General features: G+C 37.5%; 1 protein-coding gene across 1 annotated transcript; it reads left to right on the top strand.

The window, feature by feature from the left end:
• Positions 1-2,178: 2,178 nt before the first annotated feature.
• On the top strand, positions 2,179-27,789 carry TMBIM4 (transmembrane BAX inhibitor motif containing 4). Its single transcript, XM_057741031.1, has 7 exons — positions 2,179-2,334; positions 15,652-15,760; positions 16,918-17,023; positions 18,252-18,285; positions 20,280-20,397; positions 25,185-25,230; positions 25,768-27,789. Exons 1-7 carry the CDS (start codon positions 2,238-2,240, stop codon positions 25,972-25,974), a joined length of 717 nt encoding a protein of 238 aa, XP_057597014.1. The 5' UTR covers positions 2,179-2,237; the 3' UTR covers positions 25,975-27,789.
• The last annotated feature ends 166 nt before the right edge of the window (positions 27,790-27,955 follow it).

Genomic DNA, 27,955 nt, shown 5'->3' on the forward strand with positions numbered 1-27,955 from the left:
CCCTTACTAAGTTGTAGATGTAAATTACCTTGTACTATTTTTTTTTTATTTGGCCACTCTTGTAGGATTTTAGTTCCCCGACCAGGGATTGAACCAGGCCCTCAGCAGTGAAAGCACGGAGTCCTAACCACTGCCCACCAGGGAATTTCATCTTGTACTGGTTTTCAATCTAGTCTAATTCCCATGTATTGCAGGTCTAGTAGAATTCTGCACTTGTGGGTCTTCCTGAATGCTAAATGCAAGTGGTTGGCAAGAAAGAGCGTACACACTCATATATTGTGTACCTCTTCTCCTCATGCTTCGTTGTGCTTTCACTTATAAAACACAAGTTCAAAGGCAAAATGATTAAGAATTGCAAAATGGCGACAATTGAGCATTAAGTCAAATGCAAGTTCCTTCTGAAAGCAGGGCCCTATGCAACTGTACAGATTACATACCTATGAAGCAGTTCTAGTTTAAGAGTTACAGTTAATCCACAACATTTTTCAATACTTGGTATTGTCAACCTCTTAATTTTAGTCATATGATGAATGTGTAGAGATATCTCTTTGTGGCATCGATTTGCATTTCTCTGAACATTAACGAAGGTAAACATCTTTTTATATGTTTACTAGTCATTTTGTGTGTGTGTGTGCGCACGCGTGTGTATGATGCCTGTTTGCCTATTTTTCTATTGGCTGCCTGTCTCTCTCTCTCTCTTGCTTTGTAACAATTGTTTATATATTCTGGAGGGGAGCATTATGTACATTACATGGGTAGGCAATATCTTCCCCCATTCTTTGACTTGCTTTTTACTCTCTTACAGTGTATTTTGATTACTAGAAGTTCCTCATTTTAATATACTTTAGTCTGTCAATCTTCTCCCTCGGTGTTAACTGCTAGTTTATATCTGATTTCAGAAATCTTTTCTTTCCTCCAAATCATAAAGATATTCTTCTATATACCATCTTCTCAATGTTTTATTGTGTTGTCTTTTACATTTAGATCCACAATCCATCTGAAATTTACTTTTTTGTCATTGGTGAGAGGTAGGAGATCAAACTTTGCTAATGGTGCTTTTAGTCAATAAGACGATGGGTTCCAGTCCAACTCTAGTTAGTTCTATATAATAAATCTTATTATGACTTTATATTAAAACGAGTAATGTGTTTTTGAAATGTCTGTAAAATCATAAAAAGGTAAGTTTTTTTCTTTATGGAAACGAGGTCAGTTCTTTAGGCAAAAGTTTCCGATAACATCAAGTTTAAGGATTTAGTTTCAGAATAGACAGTTCCACAGCTACTCTGAGTTCTACTTGCTAAGTCTTTTGAGTGTTATGGTTAAAGTGAGGATGGCAAATGTGGGTAGATCAAAGTAAACTCGTCAAAAAAATTCCAAGGGATCCTGGGAAGATATTACTCTGGGTATATCTACACCACATCTTTGTACTGGAATGACAGCAATACCATGAATATTCACTCTGATGCATCGTGTTTGCCACTATCATTTCTTGTATTCGTACAGCAACATCGCTTCTTCCCTGCCTGTGGTCATGACTCTCTCCAACGTATTCTACATTTGGCAGACAGTGATCTGGCCTTTATCTATTCAGCCTCATTCTTTGCTATCTGTGCCCTACTCCAGCTGACTTGGCTCCCTGCACCCCGCCGCTCTGCAGATGTTGGTCCCTTGAGAACCTACCTACATCACTCCACTCTTCCCTGGTTGGCTCCGACTTGTCTTCCAGGATTAAGCATGATCTCATTCAGAAAGCCTGGTTTATAGAAAGTGCTCAATAATTTTAGGAATTATTATTATTAAAGATAGTGTGAATAGAATCAACCATACTTCAATAGAAATAATATAATGAAAAGTGTCTCCCGTGTGATTATTGACGGAGTATATGAATGAGATGGGTATCTGTTGGATAGGATAAACGGGACTTCGCTTCTATCACTTTTAGCAACTCTCCAAGTCAGAAGATTTAAGAAGCTTGTGGAGGAAACTCTGAGAAAACCTTCACTTCAGATGACGCCGAGAATGTAACTCGTTTTCTTTCCCACCCTCATCTGAAGCAAACTCCTTTTCCTCAGCCTAACTGAAGTGTCGAGGCGAGATCATCGATTAGTTAGGGCTTGGCTCGGCCGCGGCCGCTCGGCTAGTTGGGGCTGCGCTGCTTCCTCCGGAAGTGGTTTGGAGGCCGTTGTGCTGGTGTCGTCAGCTTCGTTCGGCAGGGCGGCTAGGGGTGCTGTGCGGCCATGGCCGACCCTGACCCCCGCTACCCCTGCTCCTCCATCGAGGATGACTTCAACTATGGCAGCTGCGTGGCCTCCGCCAGCGTGCACATCCGAATGGGTACGTCGCTGAGCCTGTCCCGGCCGCCCCTTGTCGGTCCCGCAGCGCCGCCGGCCTCTGGGGGCGGGTTTGCGGCTGCCGAGGCGGGCATCCTCCCCGGCCCGGCTGGTGGGAGAGCGCCGGCCTCCCGGGGTTCCGTGGGCAGCCTTCCCTCCTCCGGCCGCCTCCCCCCTTCCCCGGCTCGGAGGAAGAGCGTTCTCCCTCCGCGGGGGCTCGGAGGGAGAAGCGAGGTGGTCCCCCAGCTGTGGGCTCAGAAACCTGAATCTGAGCCCATCCTGCCTTAAACCTGTCTGCGGGGGAGGAGGGGACAGTTGAAAACCTCAGTAGCCTGAGTTGGGCATCTTTTAATTAAGAGAAACCTAGGGTTATTTTTTCGGTGAATATAAGTTTATTATATGATGATTGTGACGTACACCTGAATGGAGTTATCTGTTTGGATGTTTTTGATTTCGAAGATGTGAACTTGTTTCGTTTCTGTGTCCTTGTCCTTTTTGCTGGATTGTAAGAACTGTGAGGGCAGGGACCATATCTATCTCGTTTACTATTTTCCCTCTGTAGGACCTAAAACTTAACATAGGTGTGAGTATTATTGAGGTAGTTGCTGGAAATGGAAGTTTCCTAAGCCAGTCAAAATGCCATGCTAGTTATAAGTTATGTAATTTCCAGTGGGCAGAAATTACTTTTAATTTAAAATGCTCAGCTTCATGTAAGTGGAATTCATTGTCCGCTCTAGTTCAGCCAGTTGATCACAGAAGCTGCTGCAGATTTTCATCCTCTCTGGCAGCTAGAACTTGTTGTGGAAGAGGAATTAAGAAGCGCTTATGCGCTAAGAATCTTGATCCCTGGCGTCTGTATTTCTGGAATTGAATTTTGGAATTATTTTGGCAAGTGAACCCAGTTTTTTTAGTTAAAATTTTTAAAAATTGTGGTAGCATACATGTAACATTAAAAATTTACCATCTTAACCATTTTTTAAGAGACAAGTATATTTATTTTTTATTTTATTTTTTTTTATTTTTTATTTTTTTGGGGGTACACCAGGTTCAGTCATCTGTTTTTATACACATATCCCCGTATTCCCTCCCTTCCTTGACTCCCCCCCCCCGAGTCCCCCTCACCCTCCCTGCCCCAGTCCTCTAAGGCATCTTCCATCCTCGAGTTGGACTCCCTTTGTTATACAACAACTTCCCACTGACTATTTTACAGTTGGTAGTATATATATGTCTGTGCTACTCTCTCGCTTCGTCTCAGTTTCCCCTTCACCCCCCGCCCCCTCCCATACCTCGAGTTCTCCAGTCCATTCTCTATATCTGCATCCTTGTTCTTGTCACTGAGTTCATCAGTACCATTTTTAGATTCCGTATATGTGAGTTAGCATACAATATTTGTCCTTCTCTTTCTGACTTACTTCACTATGTATGACAGACTGTAGTTCTATCCACCTCATTACATATAGCTCCATCTCATGCCTTTTTATAGCTGAGTAATATTCCATTGTATATATATGCCACATTTTCTGTATCCATTCATTTGTTGATGGGCATTTAGGTTGCTTCCACGTCCTGGCTATTGTAAAGAGTGCTGCAATAAACATTATGGTACAAGTTTCTTTTGGGATTATGGTTTTCTTTGGGTATATGCCCAGGAGTGGGATTACTGGATCATATGGTAGTTCTATTTGTAGTTTTTTAAGGAACCTCCAAATTGTTTTCCATAGTGGCTGTACCAACAGTGCAGGAGAGTTCCCTTTTCTCCACACCCTCTCCAACATTTGTGGTTTCCAGACTTTGTGATGATGGCCATTCTGATTGGTGTGAGGTGATACCTCATTGTGGCTTTGACTTGCATTTCTCTGATGATGACTGATGTTGAGCATCTTTTCATGTGTTTATTGGCCATCTGTATGTCTATTTAGGTCTTCTGCCCATTTGTGGATTGGGTTATTTGCTTTTTTGGTGTGAAGCTTCATGAGCTGCTTGTATATTTTGGAGGTTAATCCTTTGTCCGTTGTTTCGTAGGCAACTATTTTTTCCCATTCTGAGGGTTGCCTTTTAGTCTTGTTTATGGTTTCTTTTGCTGTGCAAAAGCTTTTAAGTTTCATGACTTCCCATTCATTTATTCTTGATTTTATTTCCATGATTCTAGGGGGTGGGTCAAAAAGGACGTTGCTTTGATGTATGTCATAGAGTGTTCTGCCTATGTTTTCCTCTAGGAGTTTTATAGTGTCTGGCCTTACATGTAGGTCTTTAATCCATTTGGAGTTTATTTTTGTGTATGGTGTTAGGAAGTGTTCTAATTTCATTCTTTTCCATGTTGCTGTCCAATTTTCCCAGCACCACTTATTGAAGAGGCTGTCTTTTTTCCATTGTATACTCGTGCCTCCTTTGTCAAAGATAAGGTGCCCATATGTGTTTGGGCTTACTTCTGAGTTCTCTATTCTATTCCATTGATCGTCCTTTCTATTTTTGTGCCAGTACCATACTGTCTTGATCACTATGGCCTTGTAGTATAGTTTGAAGTCAGGAAGCCTGATTCCACCAACTCCATTTTTCCTTCTCAAGATGGCTTTGGCTATTCGGGGTCTTTTGCATTTCCATACAAATTGTAAGATTTCTTGCTCTAGTTCTGTGAAAAATGCCATTGGTAATTTGATCGGGATTGCATTGAATCTGTAAATTGCTTTGGGTAGTACAGACATTTTCACGATGTTGATTCTTCCAATCCAGGAACATGGTATGTCCCTCCATCTGTTTGTTTCATCTTTGATTTCTTTCATCAATGTCTTAAAGTTTTCTGCATACGGGTCTTTTGCCTCCGTAGGCAGGTTTATTCCTAGGTATTTGATTCTTTTGGTTGCAATGGTGAATGGGAGAGTTTCCTTCATTTCTCTTTCTGCTCTTCTGTTGTTAGTGTATAGGAATGCAAGAGATTTCTGTGCCTTAATTTTGTATCCTGCTACTTTACTAAACTCATCAATTAGTGCTAGCAGTTTTCTGGTAGAGTCTTTCGGGTTTTCTATATATAATATCATGTCATCTGCAAAGAGTGACAATTTTACTTCTTCTTTTCCAATTTGGATTCCTTTAATTTCTTTTTCTTCTCTGATTGCTGTGGCTAACACTTCCAAAACTATGTTGAATAATAATGGTGAGAGTGGACACCCTTGTCTTGTTCCTGTCCTTAGAGGGAATGCTTTCAGTTTTTCCCCATTGAGAACGATGTTGGCTTTTGGTTTTTCATACATGGCTTTTATGATGTTGAGGTAATTTCCTTCTATGCCCATTTTCTGGAGAGCTTTTATCATAAATGGATGTTGAACTTTGTCAAAAGCTTTTTCTGCATCTATTGAAATGATGATATGGTTTTTATCCTTCAATTTGTTGATATGATGTATCACGTTGATTGATTTGCGTATATTGAAGAATCCTTGCATCCCAGGGATAAACCCCAGTTGATCATGGTGTATGATTTTTTTAATGTGCTGTTGCAGTCTGTTAGCTAGTATTTTGTTGAGGATTTTTGCATCTATATTCATCAGTGATATTGGTCTGTAGTTTTCTTTTTTTGTGACATCTTTGCCTGGTTTTGGTATCAGGGTGATGGTAGCCTCGTAGAATGAGTTTGGGAGTGCTCCGCCTTCTGCAATATTTTGGAAGAGTTTGAGAAGGATAGGTGTCAACTCTTCTCGAAATGTTTGATAGAATTCGCCCGTGAATCCATCTGGTCCTGGGCTTTTGTGTGTTGGGAGATTTTTAATCACTGCCTCAATTTCCGTACTTGTGATTGGTCTGTTCATGGTTTCTATTTCTTCCTGATTCAGTCTTGGAAGATTGTATTTTTCTAAGAATGTATCCATTTCTTCCAGGTTCTCCAATTGATTGGCATATAGTTGCTTGTAGTAGTCTCTCATGATGTTTTGTATTTCTGAGGTGTCCATTGTTACTTCTCCTTTTTCATTTCTAATTCTGTTGATTTGCATCTTCTCCCTTTTTTTCTTGATGAGTCTGGCTAATGGTTTATCAATTTTGTTAATCTTCTCAAAGAACCAGCTTTTAGTTTTATTTATTTTTCTTATGGTTTCTTTCCTTTCTTTTTCATTTATTTCTGCTCTGATCTTTATGATTTCTTTCCTTCTGCTCACTTTGGGCTTTCTTTGTTCTTCTTTCTCTAGTTGTTTTAGGTGTAAGTTTAGGTTGTTTATTCGATCATTTTCTTGTTTCTTAAGGTAGGACTGTATTGCTATAAACTTCCCTCTTAGAACTGCTTTTGCTGCATCCCATAGGTTTTGGGTTGTTGTGTTTTCGTTGTCATTTGTTTCTAGATATTTTTTGATTTCCTCTTTGATTTCTTTAGTGATTCCTTGGTTGTTTAAGAGTGAATTGTTTAGCCTCCATGTGTTTGTCTTTTTTGCAGTTTTTTTCCTGTAATTGATATCTAGTCTCATGGCGTTGTGGTCTGAGAAGATGCTTGATATGAATTCAGTTTTCTTGAATTTGCTGAGGTTTGATTTGTGACCCAAGATGTGATCTATCCTGGAAAATGTTCCGTGTGCACTTGAGAAGAAAGTGTAGTCTGTCGTTTTTGGATGGAATGTCCTATAAATATCAATTAAGTCGAGATGGTCTAATGTGTCATTTAAAGCTTGTGTGTCTTTATTTATTTTCTGTTTGGATGATCTGTCCATTGATGTAAGTGGGGTGTTCAAGTTTCCCACTATTATTGTGTTACTGTCTATGTCCCCTTTTATAGCTGTTAGCATTTGCCTTATGTATTGAGGTGCTCCTATATTGGGGGCATAGATATTTAGCATTGTGATATGTTCTTCTTGGATGGATCCCTTGATCATTATGTAGTGTCCTTCCTTGTCTCTTTTAATAGTCTTTACTTTCAAGTCTAATTTGTCTGATATGAGTATTGCAACTCCAGCTTTCTTTTGACTTCCATTTGCATGGAATATCTTTTTCCAACCCTTTCCTTTCAGTCTATATGTATCCCTTGGTCTGAAGTGGGTTTCTTGTAGGCAGCATATAGAAGGGTCTTGTTTTTGTATCCATTCAGCCAGTCTGTGTCTTTTGGTTGGAGCATTTAATCCATTTACATTTAAAGTGATTATTGACATGTGTGTTCCAATGACCATTTTCTTAATTGTTTTGGGTTTGTATTTGTAGGTGTTTTCCTTTTCTTGTGTTTCCTACTTAGAGAAGTTCCTTTAGCACTTGTTGTAAGGCTGGTTTGGTGGTGCTGAATTCTCTTAACTTTTGCTTGTCTGGAAAGCTTTTGATTTCTCCATCGAATCTGAATGAGATTCTTGCTGGGTAGAGTATTCTTGGCTGTAGGTGTCTCTCTTTCAGGACTTTCAGTATATCCTGCCATTCCCTTCTGGCCTGCAGAGTTTCTGTAGAAAGGTCAGCTGTTATCCTGATGGGTTTTCCCTTATATGTTGTTTGTTGCTTTTCTCTTGCTGCTTTTAATATTTTTTCTTTGTGTTGAATTGTCGTTAGTTTGATTAATATGTGTCTTGGTGTATTTCTCCTTTGGTTTATTCTGTATGGGACTCTCTGTGCTTCTTGGACTTGGTGAATTATTTCCTTTCCCATGTTGGGGAAGTTTTCCACTATAACCTCTTCAAATATTTTCTCAGACCCTTTCTTGTTTTCTTCTTCTTCTGGGATGCCTATAATTCGAATGTTGGTACGTTTAATGTTATCACTGAGGTCTCTGAGACTGTCTTCTAATCTTTTTATTCTTTTTTCTTTCTCCTGCTCTGTGGCAGTTATTTCCCCCATTCTATCTTCCAACTCACTTATTCGTTCTTCTGCCTCAGTCATTCTGCTGGTTATAGCATCTAGAGTATTTTTAATTTCGGTTATTTTGTTATCCATTGCTGTTTGTTTTTCTGAGTTCTTATGAACTGTTTCTTGTTCTTTCTCTATTTTGTTATCGAGATTTTGTATCATTTTTACTATCATTACTCTAAATTCTTTTTCAGGCATTTTTCCTATTTCCTCCTCATTTATTTGGTCTTGTGGGTTTTTTTCCTGCTCCTTTGCCTGCATGGTGTTTCTTTGTTTCCTCATGGTTGTCCACACTTTTGGGGTTGCTTGTCCTGGCGATAGAGGTGTTTATAGAAGACTGTCCAAGCCTCAGACTAATGTCCAAGTATTGGATTAAACGAATATTAAGTCCTGAATCAGCTCTCCGGTTCCCACGCTCCCGCTCCTCGACCCTCCGTTCAGCCGCGGATCGATGTCTCGGTCCGGGAACGCTGAGCTGCGCTGCGGACCCTCCGTATGTTTCTCACTCCCTCCCGTCTGCCCGACGTTCTTTTTTCAGCTGCCTCAACCCTCTGCCTCAGGTGTTTCCATCTTCTTATTCCTTGTCCTTTGGCAGAATTCTTCACTTTCTTAAAGACCTCTCTTTGGGTTACACATTGCCCTCCGGAAATCATCCACTACCCAGAGCCCATCTTAACCATTTTTAAGTGTACAATTTAGTGTTTAGTGTTAAATATATTCACGTTGTTATGCAAACTAATCACCAGAACTTTTTCATCTTACAAAAGTGAAACTCTATACCCATCAAACAACTCGCCACTTTCCCCTCTCCCAAGCCCCAGGCAACCGCCATTCTACTTTTCTGTTTTATGAATTTGACCACACCAGATAACCTCATGTAAGTGGAATCATACAGTACTTGTCTTTTTGTGACTAGTATATTTCAATTAGCATATTTTCAGGGTGCGTGCGTTTCGTAGCATGCGTCAGAATTTCTTTCCTTTTTAAGGCTGAATAATTTTTCATTGTATGTATAAACCACATTTATTTATCTGGTCATCTGTTGGTGGAGTCTTGGGTTACTTCCACCTGACTGTGAATAACGCTGCTATAAACAAAGGTTTACAAGTTTTTTGGGACCCTGTTATCAGTTCTTTTCCATCTTACCCAGAAGTGGCATTGCTGGATCATATGTGTTTTAGTGAAAAACTTTTTTCCCTGCTGGATATGGAAGGTTTTAACTCCTGTGTGTCTCCTTTACTACTCACACAGAATACTTCACTTCTGACATTTCTAGTCACCAAAGACATGGGGGCTTTTCCCAACACCAAGCTATTTTCCCCGGCACCAGCTGGGTGTCCTACAATTTAACTCAATTCTGATACTATGTAGCAGTAGGAGACAGTGTCAGATCCCAGGGGTTAAGGGCTCAGTCCCACAAGACTGCTTCCACCTTGCTTCAGATACCTGTAGGTGCCCAGGTTACCCACAGCTTCTGTCAGACTTGGCTACAAATTGGAGTTTCTCATGACCCTTCTTGGGTTTGATTAATTTGTGAGAGTGGCTTGCAGAACTCAGGGAGACACTGAAGTTTACCAGTTTATTAAAGGATGCATATGAACTGCCAAATGAAGAGGTACTAAGGGCAAGGTCTGGAAGGGTCCCAAGCACAGGAGTTTCTATCCTCATGGAGTTGGGGTGCGTCACCCTCCTGGTATGAGGCTGTGTTCACCCACCTGAAGGCTCTCCGTACCCCTTACTGTCGGGGTTTTATGGAGGCTTCCTCACGTAGGCATGATCGATCATTAACTCCATTTTCAGCCATTCTCCCTTCTCAGGAGAATGTGGTGTGGAGCTGAAAATTCCAAGCTTCTAATCATGGCTCCTTCTTTCTGGTGACAGCCCTCATCCAGGAGCCCATGCCAAGTCATCGGGTTAGAGCAAAAACCACTATCACTCAGGAAATCACAAGGGTTTCAGGAACCTTGTGTCAGGGTCATTGGGCTGGTAACTAAGCTGACTGCATCTGTATTAAAAACTAGTATCTCATCTGTCCCTGGTTTTTTACTAATTAAAAGGTAAAACAAATCCCACCCCCCCACCCCCCACCCCCTTTTTTTTAAGCAAATTAAGCTGGCCGACCTAACTAATGCCTTAAGGAGAGCAACTGTGACTTCCAAAACTTTTATTTTCTCATTGCCTTTACATGCAGGAAAAAGGGGTTGCTTTGAAAATGTAATGTGTACATCTTCTGGAAAATACTTTTGGAATATTATACATTTAAAATGCCAAGGCTCATTGGTAGAAAACAACAAATCATGAAGCTACAGAAAAATGATGTGAAAATGAAATCTGAGTACCTTGAGCACTTTTATAGTGCCAGTTAAGCTAGTTTATATAATTAGTTGTTATATATGTATAATATATAGTAGCCTATTAAACTAGTCTATTTTAGCAGTATACTTTATTTGTATTTTTGAAACACTAAGGTATATCATTTTTGTTGGCTCAGAAGCACGTTGATTATTTCTTACATACTTTTCTGCAACCTTGTATTTTCACTTAATGTATCTTGTATTGAAAAAATAGCAGTGCATATAGCTTTATCATATTATGTTTAACTACAGTGTCTTGTATAGTATATATGTATCATACTTTATTTAATCATCCTCTCTTGATGGATATTTAGATTGTTACTTTTCATTCTTTTTTTTTTTTTTTTTCCTTCAAATAGTGCTTTAGGGACCATTCCATATGGTTGTGAATTTCTCCAATTGTCGCACTGTGATTTTTAGACATGAAATTATAGGGTCCAAAGAGCATGTACATTTAAAATTTGATCGACTACCCAAAGAGATTGCACCTGTTGACTCTCCAGCAAACAATATGTGAGAGTACCTTTTATTGCACTCTCACCAATACTGAGATCGTCAAACTTTTTATAGTATCTGGTAATCTGGTAGATCAGGGGTTGGCAAACATTTTCTACCAAGGGCCAAATAGAAATATTTTCAGCTTTATGGGTCATAAGGACTCTGTGGCACAATTACTCAATGCTGCCATTGTAGTGCAGAAGCAGTAGTGGAGGGCACATAAATAACAAGGTGACTGTGCCTAGTAAAACTTATAGTCAGGTGATGTGCTGGATTTGACCCTGAGCTGTAGTTTACTAACTCTTGTGGGTAAAAAATGTTATCTTGTTTTAATCTGCATTCCTTTAGCTAGGTGAGTGAAGGTGAGCATTTTTGTTTCCACAACTTTACTGGGCTCCCTACTGATATTAAGGATATAGCAGTAACCAGATATTTCAGTCCTGCAGAATTGTTATTTGGGTGGAGGAGTAGGGGAGATAGACCCTAAAGTGTTAAGCAAATAAATAGACTACTAGCAGTGATAAATTCTCTGAAGAAAAGAAACCGTGATGAAATAGACACTAGAGTCTAGAATAGCAGCTATTTTAGTTAAGGGATGGTCAGGAAAAAGTACTCTTAAAGAAGATGGCAGTTGTGTTGTATTAGAAGGAGCTAGCTGGGTGTGTTAGTTATCTATTGCTTTATTTAAAAACTACCCCAAATTTTAGTAGCTTAAAAACAACAAATAATTATTACCTCACACAGTTTCTGAGAGTCAGGAATCTGGGAGAGGTTTAGCTAGGTGGTTCTGGCTCAGGATGACTCATGAGAGTTCACTCAAGATGTGGGATGGAAATGCAGTCAGCTGAAGGCCAGTCAGGGCTGGAGGATCTGCTTCCTGGAAACCTCATTCATGCAGATGTTGACAGAAGGCCTTAGTTCTTTACCGCATGACCTTCTCCATAAGCTACATGAGTGTCATGGCTCTGTGGCTGGCTTTCTCAAGAGCAAGCAATCCATGAGAGATCATTGAGGAAGCTACAGTGTCTTTTATGACCTAGTCATGGTAATCACACACAGCATCACATCTCCCTTATTTATTAGAAGCAAGTTCCTAAGTCCAGTCCACATTCAAGGGGAGGGTATTTAGGCTTCACCTTTTGAAGATAAGTGTCAAATAACTTATAGACATCTTTTATAACATCAGCTCAAAGTTCAGAATCTTGTCATCTAAAGGTGTGGATGCGGCTCCTTAGCTGTGGTTCCTTAAGTATAGCTCCTCCGAGTACATTTCCTTTCAGAGTCTGTAGAACTAAAGAATTTTTAAGTTACCTGTATCCACACACCTAACATCCATAGGTAAGACAGGCATAATTTGGTAGTATTTTTGCCAATGAAGTTCTTCAAAAAGTTTTGTGGGTCTCCTGTGATTCTTACTGAGGTTCACTCCGTTAGATAAAAACCACACCCAAGTGTCTTAGAGTGAGTTTTGGCTGAGACTGATGAATGACTATTTCCTCAAGCCTCTCCAGAAGCTGTGTTGTTTGAATGTTTTTTTTCCCGAGATACAGTGTTGGATATTTGTGAGGGTTTTGTTTTTCTTTTCTTTTCTTTTTGGCTGTGCCACTCAGCATGCAGGATCTTAGTTCCACAACTAGAGATCGAACTTGTGCTCCCTGCAGTGGAAGCACAGAGTCTTAACCACTGGACCACCAGAGAAGTCCTTTGGTGAGATTTTAACAAAGGATTTTATAATCACATCCTCTCACTCTTGCATTTTAGCATGAGCAGCAAGAAGCCAGCAAGTGCGTGCTCTGTATGGAAATCTGCTTAGTTTGATCACTCACTTTATTAGGCAGATTTTCTACTTTCCATGTTCCCACAGGTGACAGTGTTGCTAAATTTTTTGCCAGTATATAGTAAGGATTCTGTTTCCTCCAGTTTCCATATTTTCCTCTCTTTAAACCCTTATACCTCCAGGCTCCTCAGAAGGCATCATCCTTCTACGGTTTCTTCCTTAGAAGGCATCATCCTTCTACAGTTTCTTCAAGGGTCTTTGAACTTTTACCTCAAACACCTGCCCACTTCTACTCATTACCTGGTTCCAAAGCCTCTTCCATATTTTAGGTTTTTGGTACAGCAGCATCCCACTTATAGGTACCAAAATCTGTATTAGTCTCTATTGCTGTGTAACATATTACCACAAAACTTAGTGGCTTGAATAAACATTTATTATCAGTTTCTAAGAGCCAGGTAGCTGAGAGATTCTAGCTCAGGATTTATCATAGGTGCAGTCAAGATGTTGGCTGAGGCTGTAGTCGTCTGAAGGTCCGACTGGGGCTGAAGGATATGCTTCCAAGAAGGCTCACTCACATCACTGTTAGCAGAAGGTTTCAGTTTCTCACTGGCGGTTGTCAGGAGACCTCACTTTCTCGTGCATCTTTCCATAGGGTTACTTGAGATTTCTCACAGCATTGTCAGGTGCCTTCTCCTACAGCATTTATTCTCACTGGGGACAGTATTGCCTCCAAGAGAGTGAAAATTGATTCCTGAGGTGGAGAGCCTTCCAAAGAGTTGTGGTACATAAACACATATACAGTATGTTTGTGTCATTAAAATTTTTTTTCTCAATTTGGCCATGCCACGTGGCTTTTGGAAGCCTAGTTCCCTGACCAGGGATTGAACCCAGGCCCTCAGCACTGGAAGTGAGCAGTCTTAACGATTGGAGCACCAGGTAATTCCCTGTGGCATTAAAATTTTATTCCCTGACCAGGGATCAGACCCAGGCCCCCTGCATTGGGAGCTCGAAGTCTTAACCACTGTGCAACCAGGGAAGTCCCTATGGCAGAAATATATTCTTTTCTTTGCTTTTGTGAAAAAGGTGGAAATGACTTCCCAAAGGTTGCAGACACCAGGGCCTTTTTAAGAAAGTAGGTTGTAGATCTGTTGTGGAGATGAACACTATTTATCTCCTTTTTGTTCAAGATTTACCTCTGCCTAGGCCAAAGTAGAACTGATTCTCACTGTGACTTTAAGTCATTGGTTAAGACATATGTTCATTAAAACTTGTTTAAGATATTATGAAAAACTCACTGTATGTTTTGGAAAGAGTGCCAGAAAGAAATATTGATTTAGATTTACTTGGGGGGCATTTAAGAAGTAAATCTTTACTATTTATGAAAATTCCCTTATTTTTATAAAATATTTATTTTATTACTTGATATTTGGCAGACATGCCATCAGAGCACTTCATTATTCCTTGAGGAGCCAGGTCTGTAGTAGGAATTTTTTTCAAAGAACATTTATCATTCACATTGTCATGAGAGTCAAGAGACAATATCACATCTTTTGTTGGGTATAACTCATTCAGCAGTGTTTTGCCTAAGAACAGTGCTCTGTGGAAGTTATGTGGCTCCATTATTGTTTCAGAAAAATACCTTTTCCCTGAATGGCAAAATCCACCTTTCATTAATTCAATATAAGTTTATTTAAAAGCAAATAAAATTTAATGAGTATTTACTCTGTGCCAACGCCTTGGCTGGGTGTTAGGAGCATAAAAATGAATATTAGTCTATTATTTAGGGAGCTTTTTAGTCTTTATAGTCTAATAGTGAAGGACAAGTAGACTTATAACTGTAAAATAAAGTGATGAAGTATACTTAGGGTCCCTTGGTAACATGAGGAGGAACATTTCATTCACACTGGGAAGCTGAGAAAGGCTGAATCTTTACTTTAATTAATTAATGTATTTGGCTGCATCAGGCCTTAGTTACGGCATGCAGGATCTTGTAGTTGTGGCATGCAGGATCTTTTAGTTGTGGCATGCAGAATCTTTTAGTTGTGGCATGCGGGATCTAGTTCCCTGACCAGGGATCAAAACCTGGCCCCCTGCATTGGCGTGCAGAGTCTTAACTGCTGGACCACCAGGGAATTCCTGAGAAAGGCTGAATCTTGAAAGACGATTAGCAGTTTGTTAGGGGGAGGTGGGAACTGCTGTTAATATTTCATTTCTGAAGCTGGTGGTGAGTTGAGTGTTCACTGTATTATTTATGTCATCTGTAGGTCAGAAGACTTCAATAAGTATTTTAGATCATAAGGCCTTGGAGTTGATTTATGGATGTTGGTAATATTTTGAAAGTAAGAATTTCTTATGTAGAAACTAGGGGCAAAGGTACTAGAAGTGAGAAATAAAAATAGGTGAGTGAAAGTAAGTTTAAATATTGTTTGCCTTTTATGGAGAAGTTTCATTTTGGGGAAACGTACTGCTTGGAAGTTAAGATTTCTTTTTTAATTTTGTATTTAACCATATGCTTTCTGTTCCTGCTTTTCAGTTTCCTTATAGTTTCTTTTTTTTTAAATGTTCTGTTTTTAATCTTTTACTTTGTTGTATGTTGTACAAATATGCATTTAATGTTTTCTTTTGATTTTGATGAAAACATTTGTATTCTGGCCCATTAACTTAATTTTCTTTAAGCTCATGCTTCCTGGAGGATACTTATCACTTACAATTTTTGATTTTTTGGGGGAGGTGTTTTTGTTTGTTTTAGTTCTAGTTACAGATTGCATTTTTTGGATTAAGATTTAAGAAAGAACTCATATAACAATTTAATGTTTCTAAGAAGAAATTTGATCTTGCTGTTCTCTGATAAATGCTTAAGAAAATAGTCAGGTGTAACTTCTTTCTCTTTCAGCCTTTCTGAGAAAAGTCTACAGCATCCTTTCTCTGCAAGTGCTCTTAACTACAGTGACAGCCACATTTTTTTTATACTTTGATTCTATACGGACATTTGTACATGAAAGGTAAGGTAATGATATGATTCTAAATCATTCAGCCACTGCATATGACTGAAAGGGCATAGTATGAGCAAAGTTAGTTCTTTTTTTTTTTTATTAACTTTTGAGGTTAGAATGTAAAAAAGGTTCATTATTAACTCTTGTAAATAAGTTTTGATAAGGAAAATGTTCTATAATATGGTATTTACCTCTAAACTTTTTAGCTTAGTTTCATAGGGTTAAACCCTCATCTCTTGGAATAGTATTAAGAATTTTTTACTGTATGCTGTTTTTTAAAGTCTTAATTTTTTGTGTTTATTAGATTTATGCCCCATCCCCAAAGCCTAAGACAGGGCTTGGAAAATAAAGGTACTTAAAAAATTTTTAATTTACCTTACTGTTGGCTCACAACTAGGAAAATTTCACTGAAAAGTTTTCAGAGGAGTTCCATATGACTCATCCCTAATTTGTTTAAGATCTTACCTCCAAAATAATTATTTCCGTGGCTAAAAGTAGTATAGATTCTTTAAATTTAAAGGAAAAGAATGAATATTTTCTTAGAAGAAATGATTTCTATCCTCCCTTTCCAAAAGGGGAATCTTGAACTATTAGTTTTGCTATTTGGAGTAAAGTTCTTTAATTTAAATTATAGCTATATAGTAAATACCCTAAAAAAGTAGTTAGGTATAAAATTCATTTATTATGTAATAGTTTTTCTTTATTATATTTTAGTTTAAAAAAGCAGTATTCTTTTTTTTTTTTTTTTTTTTTTGGCGCATGGGCTTAGTTGCTCCACGGCATGTGGGATCTTCCTGGAGCAGGGATCAAACCCGTGTCCTCTGTATTGGCAGGCAGATTCTTAACCACTGCGCCACCTAGGAAGCCCAAAAAAGCAGTATTCTAATTGCAAAAATTATTCAAATATGACAGAATTTCATGAAGTAAAAAGGCTAAGTCTTCCCCATTCACTGTGGGGGAGACTCTCTGTCTTTCTGCTCCTCCACATCTCACAGTCCTCAAATTTTTCCCATGGAAAAATAACTTCTTTTGACAGTTTGGTGTAGGTCTTTACAGATTTTTTTTCCCTATACTTTCACAAATACAGAGACAAATTTTATTAAGTTGGCTAATACGATTTATGGTATTTTTAAACTTGAGAATGCTTTTAATTTTTTGTCTTTCAGTCCTGCCTTAATTTTGGTGTTCGCCCTTGGATCTTTGGGTTTGATTTTAGCCTTGACTTTAAACAGACATAAGCATCCCCTTAACCTGTACCTGCTTTTTGGATTTGTGAGTACTGTGACAATATCTGTTCCTTTAACACTTATTCCTGAGTTGTAAATGTATTTATTTAATTGAATGCATATACATATGTAACAGTACCGGAACAAAATTAATGAGGTTTTTTAAAAATTAAAGGTTTTACCTTTATGATAACGGTCGATCAGATAAAATCTAACTAGAGTAAGCATATAAAACAAAGATATGTAATTAAGGGGAAATAAAAGCTAGAGGATGAAGCTCAATATCCCTAACTCTTATTTAGGATGTTAGTTTAGCTGCTTTTGACATGGCTTAAACAGTGACAAAATAAAAATGCCTTAAACGAGATGGTTTTACTTCTCTTTCATATAAAAATCTGAATGAGTGGTGAAGTTGCCAGGGACCCAGACACCTGCTGTGGTTTCAGACATTTCTAAAGTGTTGCATGGCATAAGATAGCTCACCACCATATCTACATTCTATCCATTTATTTTAAAAACTACAAAGAGAAAGAGAGCAAGCCTCTGCTTTTTGAAGTTGTACACCTCTCTACTCACTTCCGTTGACTAGAATATAGTCTTGTGACCAGATCTAGCTGCAAGGGAGGCTGAAAAATGTAATGTTTAATCTGAACAGTTCAGTGTTTAGGCAGAAATTCTGTTACTAAGGAAGAAAGGAAAAAGGAATATTGGGAGATAGTTTCAAGACTCTGACACAGCAAAGTACAACTTAAATATTTTATTCTTCCTATGTTTGTGTGTGGTGGTGAGGTTTTTATAAATGTGCATGTGATTTGCAATTTCATTTTTATTTACATCATGGAGAGTGAGAAAAACAGGATTTTCTGTATTCTAGAATCTTCTTGTTACAGATATGAAAATCTAGTTGAGTTTAAGGAGTAATAGGATCACAATTAGAATCTAAATATTCTCATGGGAATTCCCTGGTGGTCCAGTAGACTTGGTGCTTTCACTGCTTTGGCCTGGGTTCAATCCCTGGTCGGGGAACTAAGAACCCGCAAGCTGTGTGGCACAGCCAAAAAAAAAAAAAATCTAAATGTTCTCACTTAATACATTGAAGTCTTGTTTTCATTATGGTGGGCTTATTATCTGTCCCATACACTTCACAAGGCTGCTCTGAAGCTAAAATGAGATCATGCATATGGAATCACATTGAACTCCTGGAAATTAGAACATGTGCATAACATAGCATAAATTTTACATGCATCTATGTAATTTCGGTTTCTTTTTCTTAGACACTGTTGGAAGCTCTGACTGTGGCCTTTGTTGGTAAGCGGTAATTGTGTTTCTGTATGTTACAGTAACTTTTTAATGTGGTTAAATCTTTTGGGTAAAAAAGTGAGGCTAAAGCTTAACATTATGGAATGTCATATTAAAATATGACATTGGATGAATTCCTAAAATATAAGCAAAAATTAACTGTGTATGTAGTTCAACTGAGTTTAGAGAAAGTGGAAAAGAATTAGGAAAACAATAGGAATGAGAACAATATTCATTTTGTTTATCCATTTGTAAAAATAAGACAACCACAGCTAATCTTTTCCCTTATTTAAAGGGATCTTAGAAGAACTGGTAACATGTTTGGAGACATGTACTTTCATCCCATGAGCTCAGTATCAAAATTGTCTGCACTGAACTATACTTTATTATTATATCCTCATATTTCATCAAATGGCACTACAAGAAATAGTGGTCATTTCTGTTTTGTATTTTGTATTAAATATATATTTAAAAAGGAGTATCTGTTATAATTACTTGATGTACCCTATATAATGCCTCAAGTGAAAAGTTTTGTGGTTTATTAACAATAAGGATTCTGATTGACTCAAAATGATTAATCTGGGGTACCAAAAAGATCAGAATTGACTATTACTCTTAATAACAGTAAATTATTGATCTTTATTGTTAATAGATTTATCTCTTCCTATTTTGTCATTACTGTGTTTAACTTTTTTATGCCAGTTTTACTGAATCTATTTTTAGTAATTCATCTCTTCTGTTTATAAAAGAATCAGAACATAAATAAATAATAACCACCAAAAAAAGATAGGATTGAAATTCCTCAACATAGGAAGGAAGTATTATTAGTGTTACTCATTAGTAGTGTTAGCTATTCACGTTACTCACTACTAATATTATCATCAAGTCCGTCTTTGTCATCTCTGGCTGCCACCATTTGTAAGGGCTGTAGGAGAGAGATTATTTCAGGGTTATTGGAATCCATCTAATCTTACACTGAAATTTCTGATAGAAGCAAAAGTGATTTCATGTTTTACTTTCATGTTCCTAACCCTGTAATGGCATAAATAAAGTCCAGTTAGTTAGCATTTAGGAATAGAAAGAACTTGGATACCTAATCCCCCTCAAATTGAAAATTACTTAAATGGTTTTGGGTTCAAAGCACTTAACTACCTTTAAAGGGATTATAATTTAGTATTCTGTTAAAATGTTAAGCAGTTGTATTACAATAGCCATGGTCAATCCAGATGGTCATTCTAAAATTTCAGAAGGGAATTCGATATATATTCAGTAAACCCCCGATAGTGTACTCCAAGATCATGCAGATTTGGATATAAAGCAATTAGTGGTTGGTTTCCGTTCTCTACGGTGTTGATGAATGGCAGACAACCCCAGACAGCTCCAGTATTTTTCTCGCCTGGGAATTCCCAGCCAGCCACAGGACCCAGAACCATCCCTACTGATATATATATATATATATATATATATATATATATATATATATATTTAACTTATTGTTTTATATTGGAATATAGTTGATTAACAATGTTGTGTTAGTTTCAGGTGTACAACAAAGTGATTCAGTTATACATATACGTGTATCTTTTCTTTTTCAAATTCTTTTCCCAATTACGTTGTTACAGAATACTCTGTTGATATTTAAGCTATAGTTGACAGTTACCACAAATGGTGATAAACTGCATCTGGGACAGAAATGGGTGAGAGTCATTTCACCATATCTCCCAAACTCCTAAACCAGCTAGCTATGTAATATCTCTCTAGTCATTTCTTTAATTTCATAATAATGTGACCCCCTTATGTTGTATATTTTGGAGCCCGCTTATTGCACTATGGGTGTGGTTTTACTGTACCAGTGTTGAAGACTGAATAGGCATCTTTTCATAATTGTTTTTATTGGTAAGTAGCACAGGACGAAGTAAGACATTTCTGTTATATGACAGAAAAACACTTTTATATTGAGTATGTTTATATGTATTTTAAATCAGTGTTTTGTAATTTTACAGTTACTTTCTATGATGTGTATATTGTTCTGCAAGCTTTTATACTGACTACTGCAGTATTTCTTGGTTTGACTGTATATACTCTACAATCCAAGAGAGATTTCAGCAAATTTGGATCAGGGTAAGTTACGTATATATATATCATGACTATGATAGATGAATATCTTTAATATTACCTAGTTTTGTGAGAAGTGCTATACTGTTAGCTTTGGATACTTCAAAAATGGAGGGTAATGAGAGGTTGTCCCTTTGAGTACTAGGGCCAGGCCCTACACTCCCAGAGCATACTAGGAGATGGAAAGTGGCTTTGAGTTTTTTGCTTCCCCTCTATATTGAAAGGGATGTGAGTACCAAAAAATTTAAGCCTTCTGGAGAGGCTAGGCTTGCATGCTTTATAAATGGTATGAAATTTACCTCAATTATTTAGATGTTTGTCTTAACGTTAGTGTCACCAAATGTTACCATCCACATCTTTGTGACAAAAGCAAGGTAATTGTGACCCAGGTGCTGGAGAAGTCTGCATGAACTTTAAAATCTTTTTGATCCATCTAGATTAACCTGTATCATTCTTCAAACTAATTAATGTAGGAATGATCCTTTTTATATTAGAATAATGGTACTCTGTTGCCCTCACCTTGGTAAGACTGCTCACAGTGGCTTTCTGTTGGCACATAATCACCCAAACATTTCCTAAGCTCACAATGGCTTTCTGTTGGCACATAATCACCCAAACATTTTCTGTTCTTTTTCCTGTTACAACACTAAAAATTTACAAGTGGTCTAGTCTTGCAAAATTTTCTTTCTTCCCACTTTTTTCCTAGTGATTCAGATTACCAGAAGACCAAATATAGTTGGTCAGCCAACACTGACAATTGTGCAGGATGCTTAAATAGTTGTGTTAGAATGGAGTTTCATTTAGGGAGAGGCAACATTTTTGTTTTCCGTTCCTGTTCTTTATGTTTGTTGGGGAGGATGTTTTTTACATGTTTGTGTGACATGTATGATTTATGATGTATATGTAGTTTCTCTCTCTGCTTCTTCCCACCCCAGTCTCCATATGCACCTCTTTCTCCCATCCACTCTACTAAGGTCTCTAGAACTCCTTTTCAGATAAACTATCTTCCTTTATATTTTAGCCTCTTCAAAATAAATTCTTTCTTCTTCCTTATCTCAGCTGAAACTTGATTCCTCCCTGAGAACATGTTCTCTAGCTGCTCATACCCCCACACCTTGTGTTGTTTGGGATGCGGGGTTAGTATTGAAAACTGCTTCAGTCCCCTAATGTTCCTTTCCTTATGCCTTCAGCATGCTGGACATTCATTGCTTTAAGATTTGTACTGTCTGCCTGTATGCTTCCTACTCCCTCATTACTGTTACTCATTCCCTTTTTGGTCAAGCCTCCCTCACACTTTAAAAATGTTAGCATCAAACTGCATGTTAGGCCCCATCCATCACCTTAGCTTCTTGATATCTCTGGACCTCTTCTACTTCAGCAACTTTCATCTTCCTGCCATGCCCACATTGTAGACCTTGTCATCACTAGGGATTGTTCCATTGCTAAAATCCTAAATGTCACTGTCTCATTTTCTTTCTTCAACCTTCTATCCCTCTCATTTCTTTACTCCCATGACACCGCTCTACTTACTATGCCTGTTCTTCAGCCACTGCTATTGCTGTTATAAACCATTCTTCATCTCAGACCTGGGAGTCTCAAGTCTTCTACTTAACATACATGAAATTGTGCCAGACTAACTTACTAGCTTGCAAGTAGGATAAAATTTCAGATGCTTTACAGTTCTTAATACCATTTCCCCCATACTCCTTGGTGCAGAAGCTTTGGAGTTTCCCTAGGGTTTAAGTATGAAAAAGCAGGTCCTGAGTTCTTTTCAATCCTGAAGGACCTATACAGTGATGTGGCAGGATATTATCAGTCTAACTTAAGTATACCAGATGTATCCAAGAAATTTTGTGGCCATTCCAGCAAGAAAACAGAGCTGGAATCTCACCATGCCCTTGATTAACCAGAGTGCATTATAATACTATGTATATTTAATTTCTGATTTAATTCTGTTGTTAAAGGACATGTTTTGTATGATTTCAGTCTTTTGGCATTTATTGAGATTCATTTTATGATGTCGTGGTAAATGTTCTTTGAGCACTGGAAGAGAATGTATATTTTGCTGTTGTTAGCTGAGTGTTTGATAAATGTCAATTAGGCAGGTTGACTGACAGCATTGTTCAAGTCTTCTGCATGCTTACTAATTTTCTGCCTGCTTATTCTATCAGTTAATGTGAAAGTGTGTCGAAATCTCCAACTACAAGTATGGCTTGGTTTGTTTCTCCTATCATTTCTATACGTTTTGCTTCATGTTATTTGAAGCTCTTTTTATATGCACATTCAGGATTGTTATATCCTCTTGATAATTCCCTTATCCTTATGAAGGGGTTATCTCTGGTAATATTCTTGCCCTAAAATCTACTTTGTTAGTATAGCCACCCGAGCTTTCTTTTGATTGTGCTAGCGTGGTGTATCTTTTCCCATCCTTTTATTTTTAGCTTATTTGTGTCTTTAGAGTTAAAATCATTTTCTTGCAGACAACATATGGTCAGATCTTACTTCTTTGTCCAATCTGACCATCTGTGCAATTAATTGGCTTGTTTAGGACATTTATATTTAAAGTGTTTATCTTTTGTTTGTGTTTTTTAATAAATTTATCTATTTATTTATTGGCTGCATTGGGTCTTCGTTGCTGCGCATGGGCTTTCTCTAGTGGCGAGTGGGGGCTACTCTTCGTTGTGGTGCATGGGCTCCTCATTGGGGTGGCTTCTCTTGTTGCGGAGCACGGGCTCTAGGCACGCGGGCTTCAGTAATTGCAGCATGCGGACTCAGTAGTTGTGGCTCTCAGGCTCTAGAGCGCAGGCTCAGTATTTGTGGCACATGGGCTTAATTGCTCTGAGGCATGTGGGATCTTCCCGGTCCAGGGCTCGAACCTGTGTCCCCTGCATTGGGAGGCAGATTCTTAACCACTTCGCCACCAGGGAAGTCCCTTGAAACATTTTTATGTTCCCCTTCTTTCTCCTCTCTGTTGAGAGTCCAGTTACATGTATGTTAAGCTTCTTGATGTTGTCCCACAGTTCACTGGTGCTCTGTTCATTTTTTTTTTCTAGTCTTTTTTTCTCTGATTCATTTTGGTTAGTGTCTGTTGCTCTTTTCAAGTTCAGTAATCTTCTTCAGTGTCTAAACTGTTGTTAATCCCAATCAGAATATTTTTCATTTTGACATATTGTATTTTTCATCTATGGAAATTCAGTACAATTTGTGTCTTTTAAAAACATCTCTCTTCCATTTCTCTCCTTGTGATGATGCTTTCCTCTACTTCTTTGAACTTATGCAATATATTTTTTTAATGTCATTATTTACAAATTATGTCATTGTGTTATTTCTGAATTTGTTTCTGTTGATTGATTTTTCTCCTTGTTATGGGTCATATTTTCTTGTTTCTTTTACCTGCGTTTAGAATTTTTGACTGGATACTGGTCATTGTAAATTTTACATTGTTGGGTGCTGCATTTTGTTTTGTTTTGTTTTCCTCTAAATATCTTTGGCTCTGTTCTTCTGTGAAGCAATTAAATTCTTTGGAAGCCGTCTGAACCTTTTGAGGCTTGTTTTTAAGCTCTGTTAGCTGGGTCTGGGACAGCTTTTAGTTTAGGGCTAATTTGGCCTCACTCTTGAGACAGTTCCCTTCTGAGGATTACTCAAAGCCCCATGTCTTAGGTCTTTTCCACTCTGGCTGATGTGGATCAAACTGTTCCTGGCCCTGTGTGAGCTCTGAGGATTGTTCTGCCCACTTCTCTATGGTGGTTCTTTCTCCAGCCTTTGTCACTTCCTCAAGTGTATGCATTGATAAGTACTCAGCTGTAAGACTTGAGGGGAACCCTCTGGATGTCACCAGAGCTAGCTGGCTGTCTGTAGAGCTCTTTCCTCTCTAGAACTGTTCCCTGCAAAGTCTAGCCTCTTTGGCTTCTTGACTCTGAATTCTTGTCTCTTCAACTCAAGGAGACCACGAAGCTCCATGTGGATTCCTGTCCCTACACTGTGGCCTGGGAGCTCTCTAGCTGGGTCATATGTAGAGTTCATCTTCTTTGTTTCCTTTATCTCAGGAATCACTGTCCTGTGCTGCTAGTTGTCCATTGTCTGAAAACTGTTGTTTCATATATTTTGTTTTGTTTTTATTTAAGGAGGGAGAGTAGATTTGGTCTGTGTACTTCCTTGTGGCCTGGGGTAGCAGATGTATGCTCAGGCTTCCAAGTCTCATATTAGAACACAAGGACTGACTTCCTAGATGTCCTTTGTCAGCTTACATATATAATATATAATTTTACTTTATATATATATAAATATGAAGATAACTCATAAAATTATAGCAGTGGCAAATTTATATGTATAAATTAAGTTCTGTAATACATCAGAATAAAATAGAGAGTATTTTGGGAACTCTGATGGATATGCATGTTCACAGAATAATTTGTTATTATTTGGTTAAAAAATGCAATTATGTTTCACTTGTTCATTTATATATATTCAGGAAGTTTTATAGCTCTCTGAATTAAAATACTTCTAGTGATATTTTGCTTATATCAATATTTTCTTTATGCTTCAGTTGAAAACTTTAAAAATGATACTCTTAACTAGTTTTGTACACCATAAAAACAAATGTTGAATAGATAGCTGTTGTTTAAATTTCTGGGTATTCTACAGTTTTCGTTGTAGGTTTAAGAATTCTTACATTTCAGTTATTCTTTGGCACATATCAGGATGGATTTATTTCTTCAGAAAATGTTGAATGAGTTTACAAAGTCTTTTGGTTAGGAACAATATTCTAAATTATTAATATTTTGTTTTTATAGATTATTTGCTCTTTTGTGGATTTTGTGCTTGTCAGGAATCTTGAAGGTAAGTTGTTTTAGAATGGTAACTTAAAATATAAATAATCTCAAAAACTTATAAGAAGCATCTTATGGTAGGACAATTGGTTATAATTATCTGGGTACATTTATACGTAGAATGATTTTAAAACGATATTTTGAAAAATCAAGGTCTTATGTTAATATTATTGATCGAAAGAAAGATGAATGAACAAATGAGTTAAATTACATAGAAAGAGGCCCTCACCTGTAATTGCTAACCTTCAAGTGGCACATGTAATTCTGAATAAGAAATATATTTTAAATAATTTATATTTGGAAAGCTACTATTCAAAGTCAGGTGGGTAGTTTAATAGAAAGGAGGATATCCATTGGTTCATCCATTCATTCTTTCACCCAACCGAAGTGGACCTGCCTTGCCTTTTTCTACTTTTAACATTTGTATTCAAAGTTGTACAGAATTATTAAATATATATGTATAATTTGTAACTTAAGAGCAAGTAACTTAAGTATTCTTAATGCTGTTCTTAAATATAAAATTATTACTTTAATCTCTTGCCCATAGTTGTTTTTTTACAGTGAGACAATGGAGTTGGTCTTGGCTGCTGGAGGAGCCCTTCTTTTCTGTGGATTCATCATCTATGACACACACTCATTGATGCATAGGCTGTCACCTGAAGAGTATGTATTAGCTGCCATCAGCATCTACTTGGATATCATCAATCTATTCTTGCATCTGTTGCGGATTTTGGAAGCAGTTAATAAAAAGTGATTGAAAGCAGTATATAGAAACTTATTCATTAAGTAATAAATAAAGGTTGAGATATAATTAGTAAATACTTTTAAGATTTTATTTGTATGCTATGTACTATATTATAAAGTATAAATCTCCTTTTAGTAGGAGATTTTAATCTTATTTAGAAAGGAAAAAGTATAAAAGATAAATTCCAGAGAATTGTTCAGTATTATAATAAAATTATATTAAAATGTTAATGACATTTCATTATAAAATGATCTATTAAAAATTAAAGTTCTGCTTGACAGTCAGATATTTTGACATAAAATATAATTTAACATTATTAGTTGTTTAAATTACAGGTTTCATTTGAAAATTAACAGCAGTATACCAGTGACCAATGAAACTTTGGTAAATTCCTGTCTGCATTAGTTTGCTTAGGGTGTCATAAAAAGTACCAAAGTAACAAAGTAACGAAGACTGCTTGGCTTAAACTGAAGTTTATTTTATTGCAGTTCTGGAGGCTAGAAGTCTGAGGTCAGGGTGTCAGCAGGGTTGGTTTCTTCTGAGGGCTCTCTCTGGTGGTAGATGGTCATCTCCCTGTCTTCATGTGGACTTCCCTCTGTACTTGTCTGTGCCCAAATTTCCTCTTCTTATAAGGGTACCAGTCATACTGGATTAGGGCCCATCCTAATGACCTCATTTTAGTTTAGCACTTTATAAAGATTCTGTCTCCAAATACAGTCACATTCTGAGGTACTAGGAGTTAGGACTTTGCAGTGGTCTTAATATTTATGTCCCCCAAATAATTTGGTGAAACCTAATCCCCGCTCTGATGGTATGAGGAGGTAGGGCTTTTGGGATGTGCTTAGGTCATCAGGGTGGAGTTCTTATGAATGGGATTTATAAAAGAGACCCCACACAGATCCCTTACTCTTTCTGCCACATGAGAGATGACACAGTCTATGAACCAGAAAAAGGGCCTTTAAACTAGACATTGAATATGCCTGCTGGACTTCCCAGCCTCTAGAACTGTGAAAAATAAATTCCTGTTGTTTGTAAACCACCCAGGCTCTAGGGTTTGTTTTGGCCGCCTAAATACGCTAAGGCGGACTTTATCATATGAATTTTCAGGGTATGCAACCCAGTCTGTAACATTCACTAAGCATCATTTTCCAGCTATTAAACTGAAGTAAATTAGTAGTATGTAGATTTAGCCTTTGGTGAGTTTTAGATGTAAATTTGACTCCGTCACTATGAATTAATTATTGAATACCCAGGTGTATAATGCTGTACTCAAGTTTAACATAGCGTCGTAGGTGAGAGAATGTAAATTGGAATCCTTACTATGCAGCCTACTCGTGTTGTTACTTAGCCTTCCTTCCTTACATCTTTTACCTCATCTTTGTAATGGAAATAATAACACCTACTTTATTGACTGTTATAAGGATTAAATGAAATAGATATGTCAGCTGCTGTTATTAATATTATTGTCGGTCCAAAGGGAGAATGTACTGAATTGTGACTAAAGATGATGAATAAGCAAATGCAGATCTGACATTTAAAAAATGTAAAACAGTACCGTTTTTTATCCAGCAGATTATTGTTTGGTTTGGAAAAAATCATATAGACATGTAATTCATTTATCTTTTTAAGATGACAGGTAAACTTTCAAAAAATTGTTTTACTTTCTGATAGGACAAATACTGTAATTTCTAAGAGTGTAAACAGATCACAAGACCAAGAAGTTTGAAAACGACTGGGGTATTTATTTTGTAAATCAACCATAATTATTCATACATTCTTCCATCAGTGAACTTTGTATGGTTCCTCTTTTTTTACTGTCACAGTCAGTACTGCCACATGTACATTCCTGTGTGTCCCCCAGTGTGCATAGATATGAGAGTTTGCCGAGGTAGGGAATATAGCTAGGAGCAGAATTGCTGGATAAAAGGGCATATGCAACCTCAGTTTTTTACAGCGAGTAAAGGTGAAAATAGCTAGACTCCACAAATAA

This window comes from Hippopotamus amphibius, chromosome 7 (assembly GCF_030028045.1).
Source record: "Hippopotamus amphibius kiboko isolate mHipAmp2 chromosome 7, mHipAmp2.hap2, whole genome shotgun sequence".
NCBI classification, from domain to species: Eukaryota; Metazoa; Chordata; class Mammalia; order Artiodactyla; family Hippopotamidae; genus Hippopotamus; species Hippopotamus amphibius.

What these genes read in the sequence shown, in the direction of transcription:
- TMBIM4 (XM_057741031.1), top strand. Translation starts at nt 2,238, where the DNA reads ATGGCCGACCCTGACCCCCGCTACCCCTGCTCCTCCATCGAGGATGAC. An exon ending in CAGCGTGCACATCCGAATGG is followed by an intron (nt 2,335 to 15,651) that starts GTACGTCGCTGA and finishes TTTCTCTTTCAG; the next exon opens with CCTTTCTGAGAAAAGTCTAC. An exon ending in CGGACATTTGTACATGAAAG is followed by an intron (nt 15,761 to 16,917) that starts GTAAGGTAATGA and finishes TTTGTCTTTCAG; the next exon opens with TCCTGCCTTAATTTTGGTGT.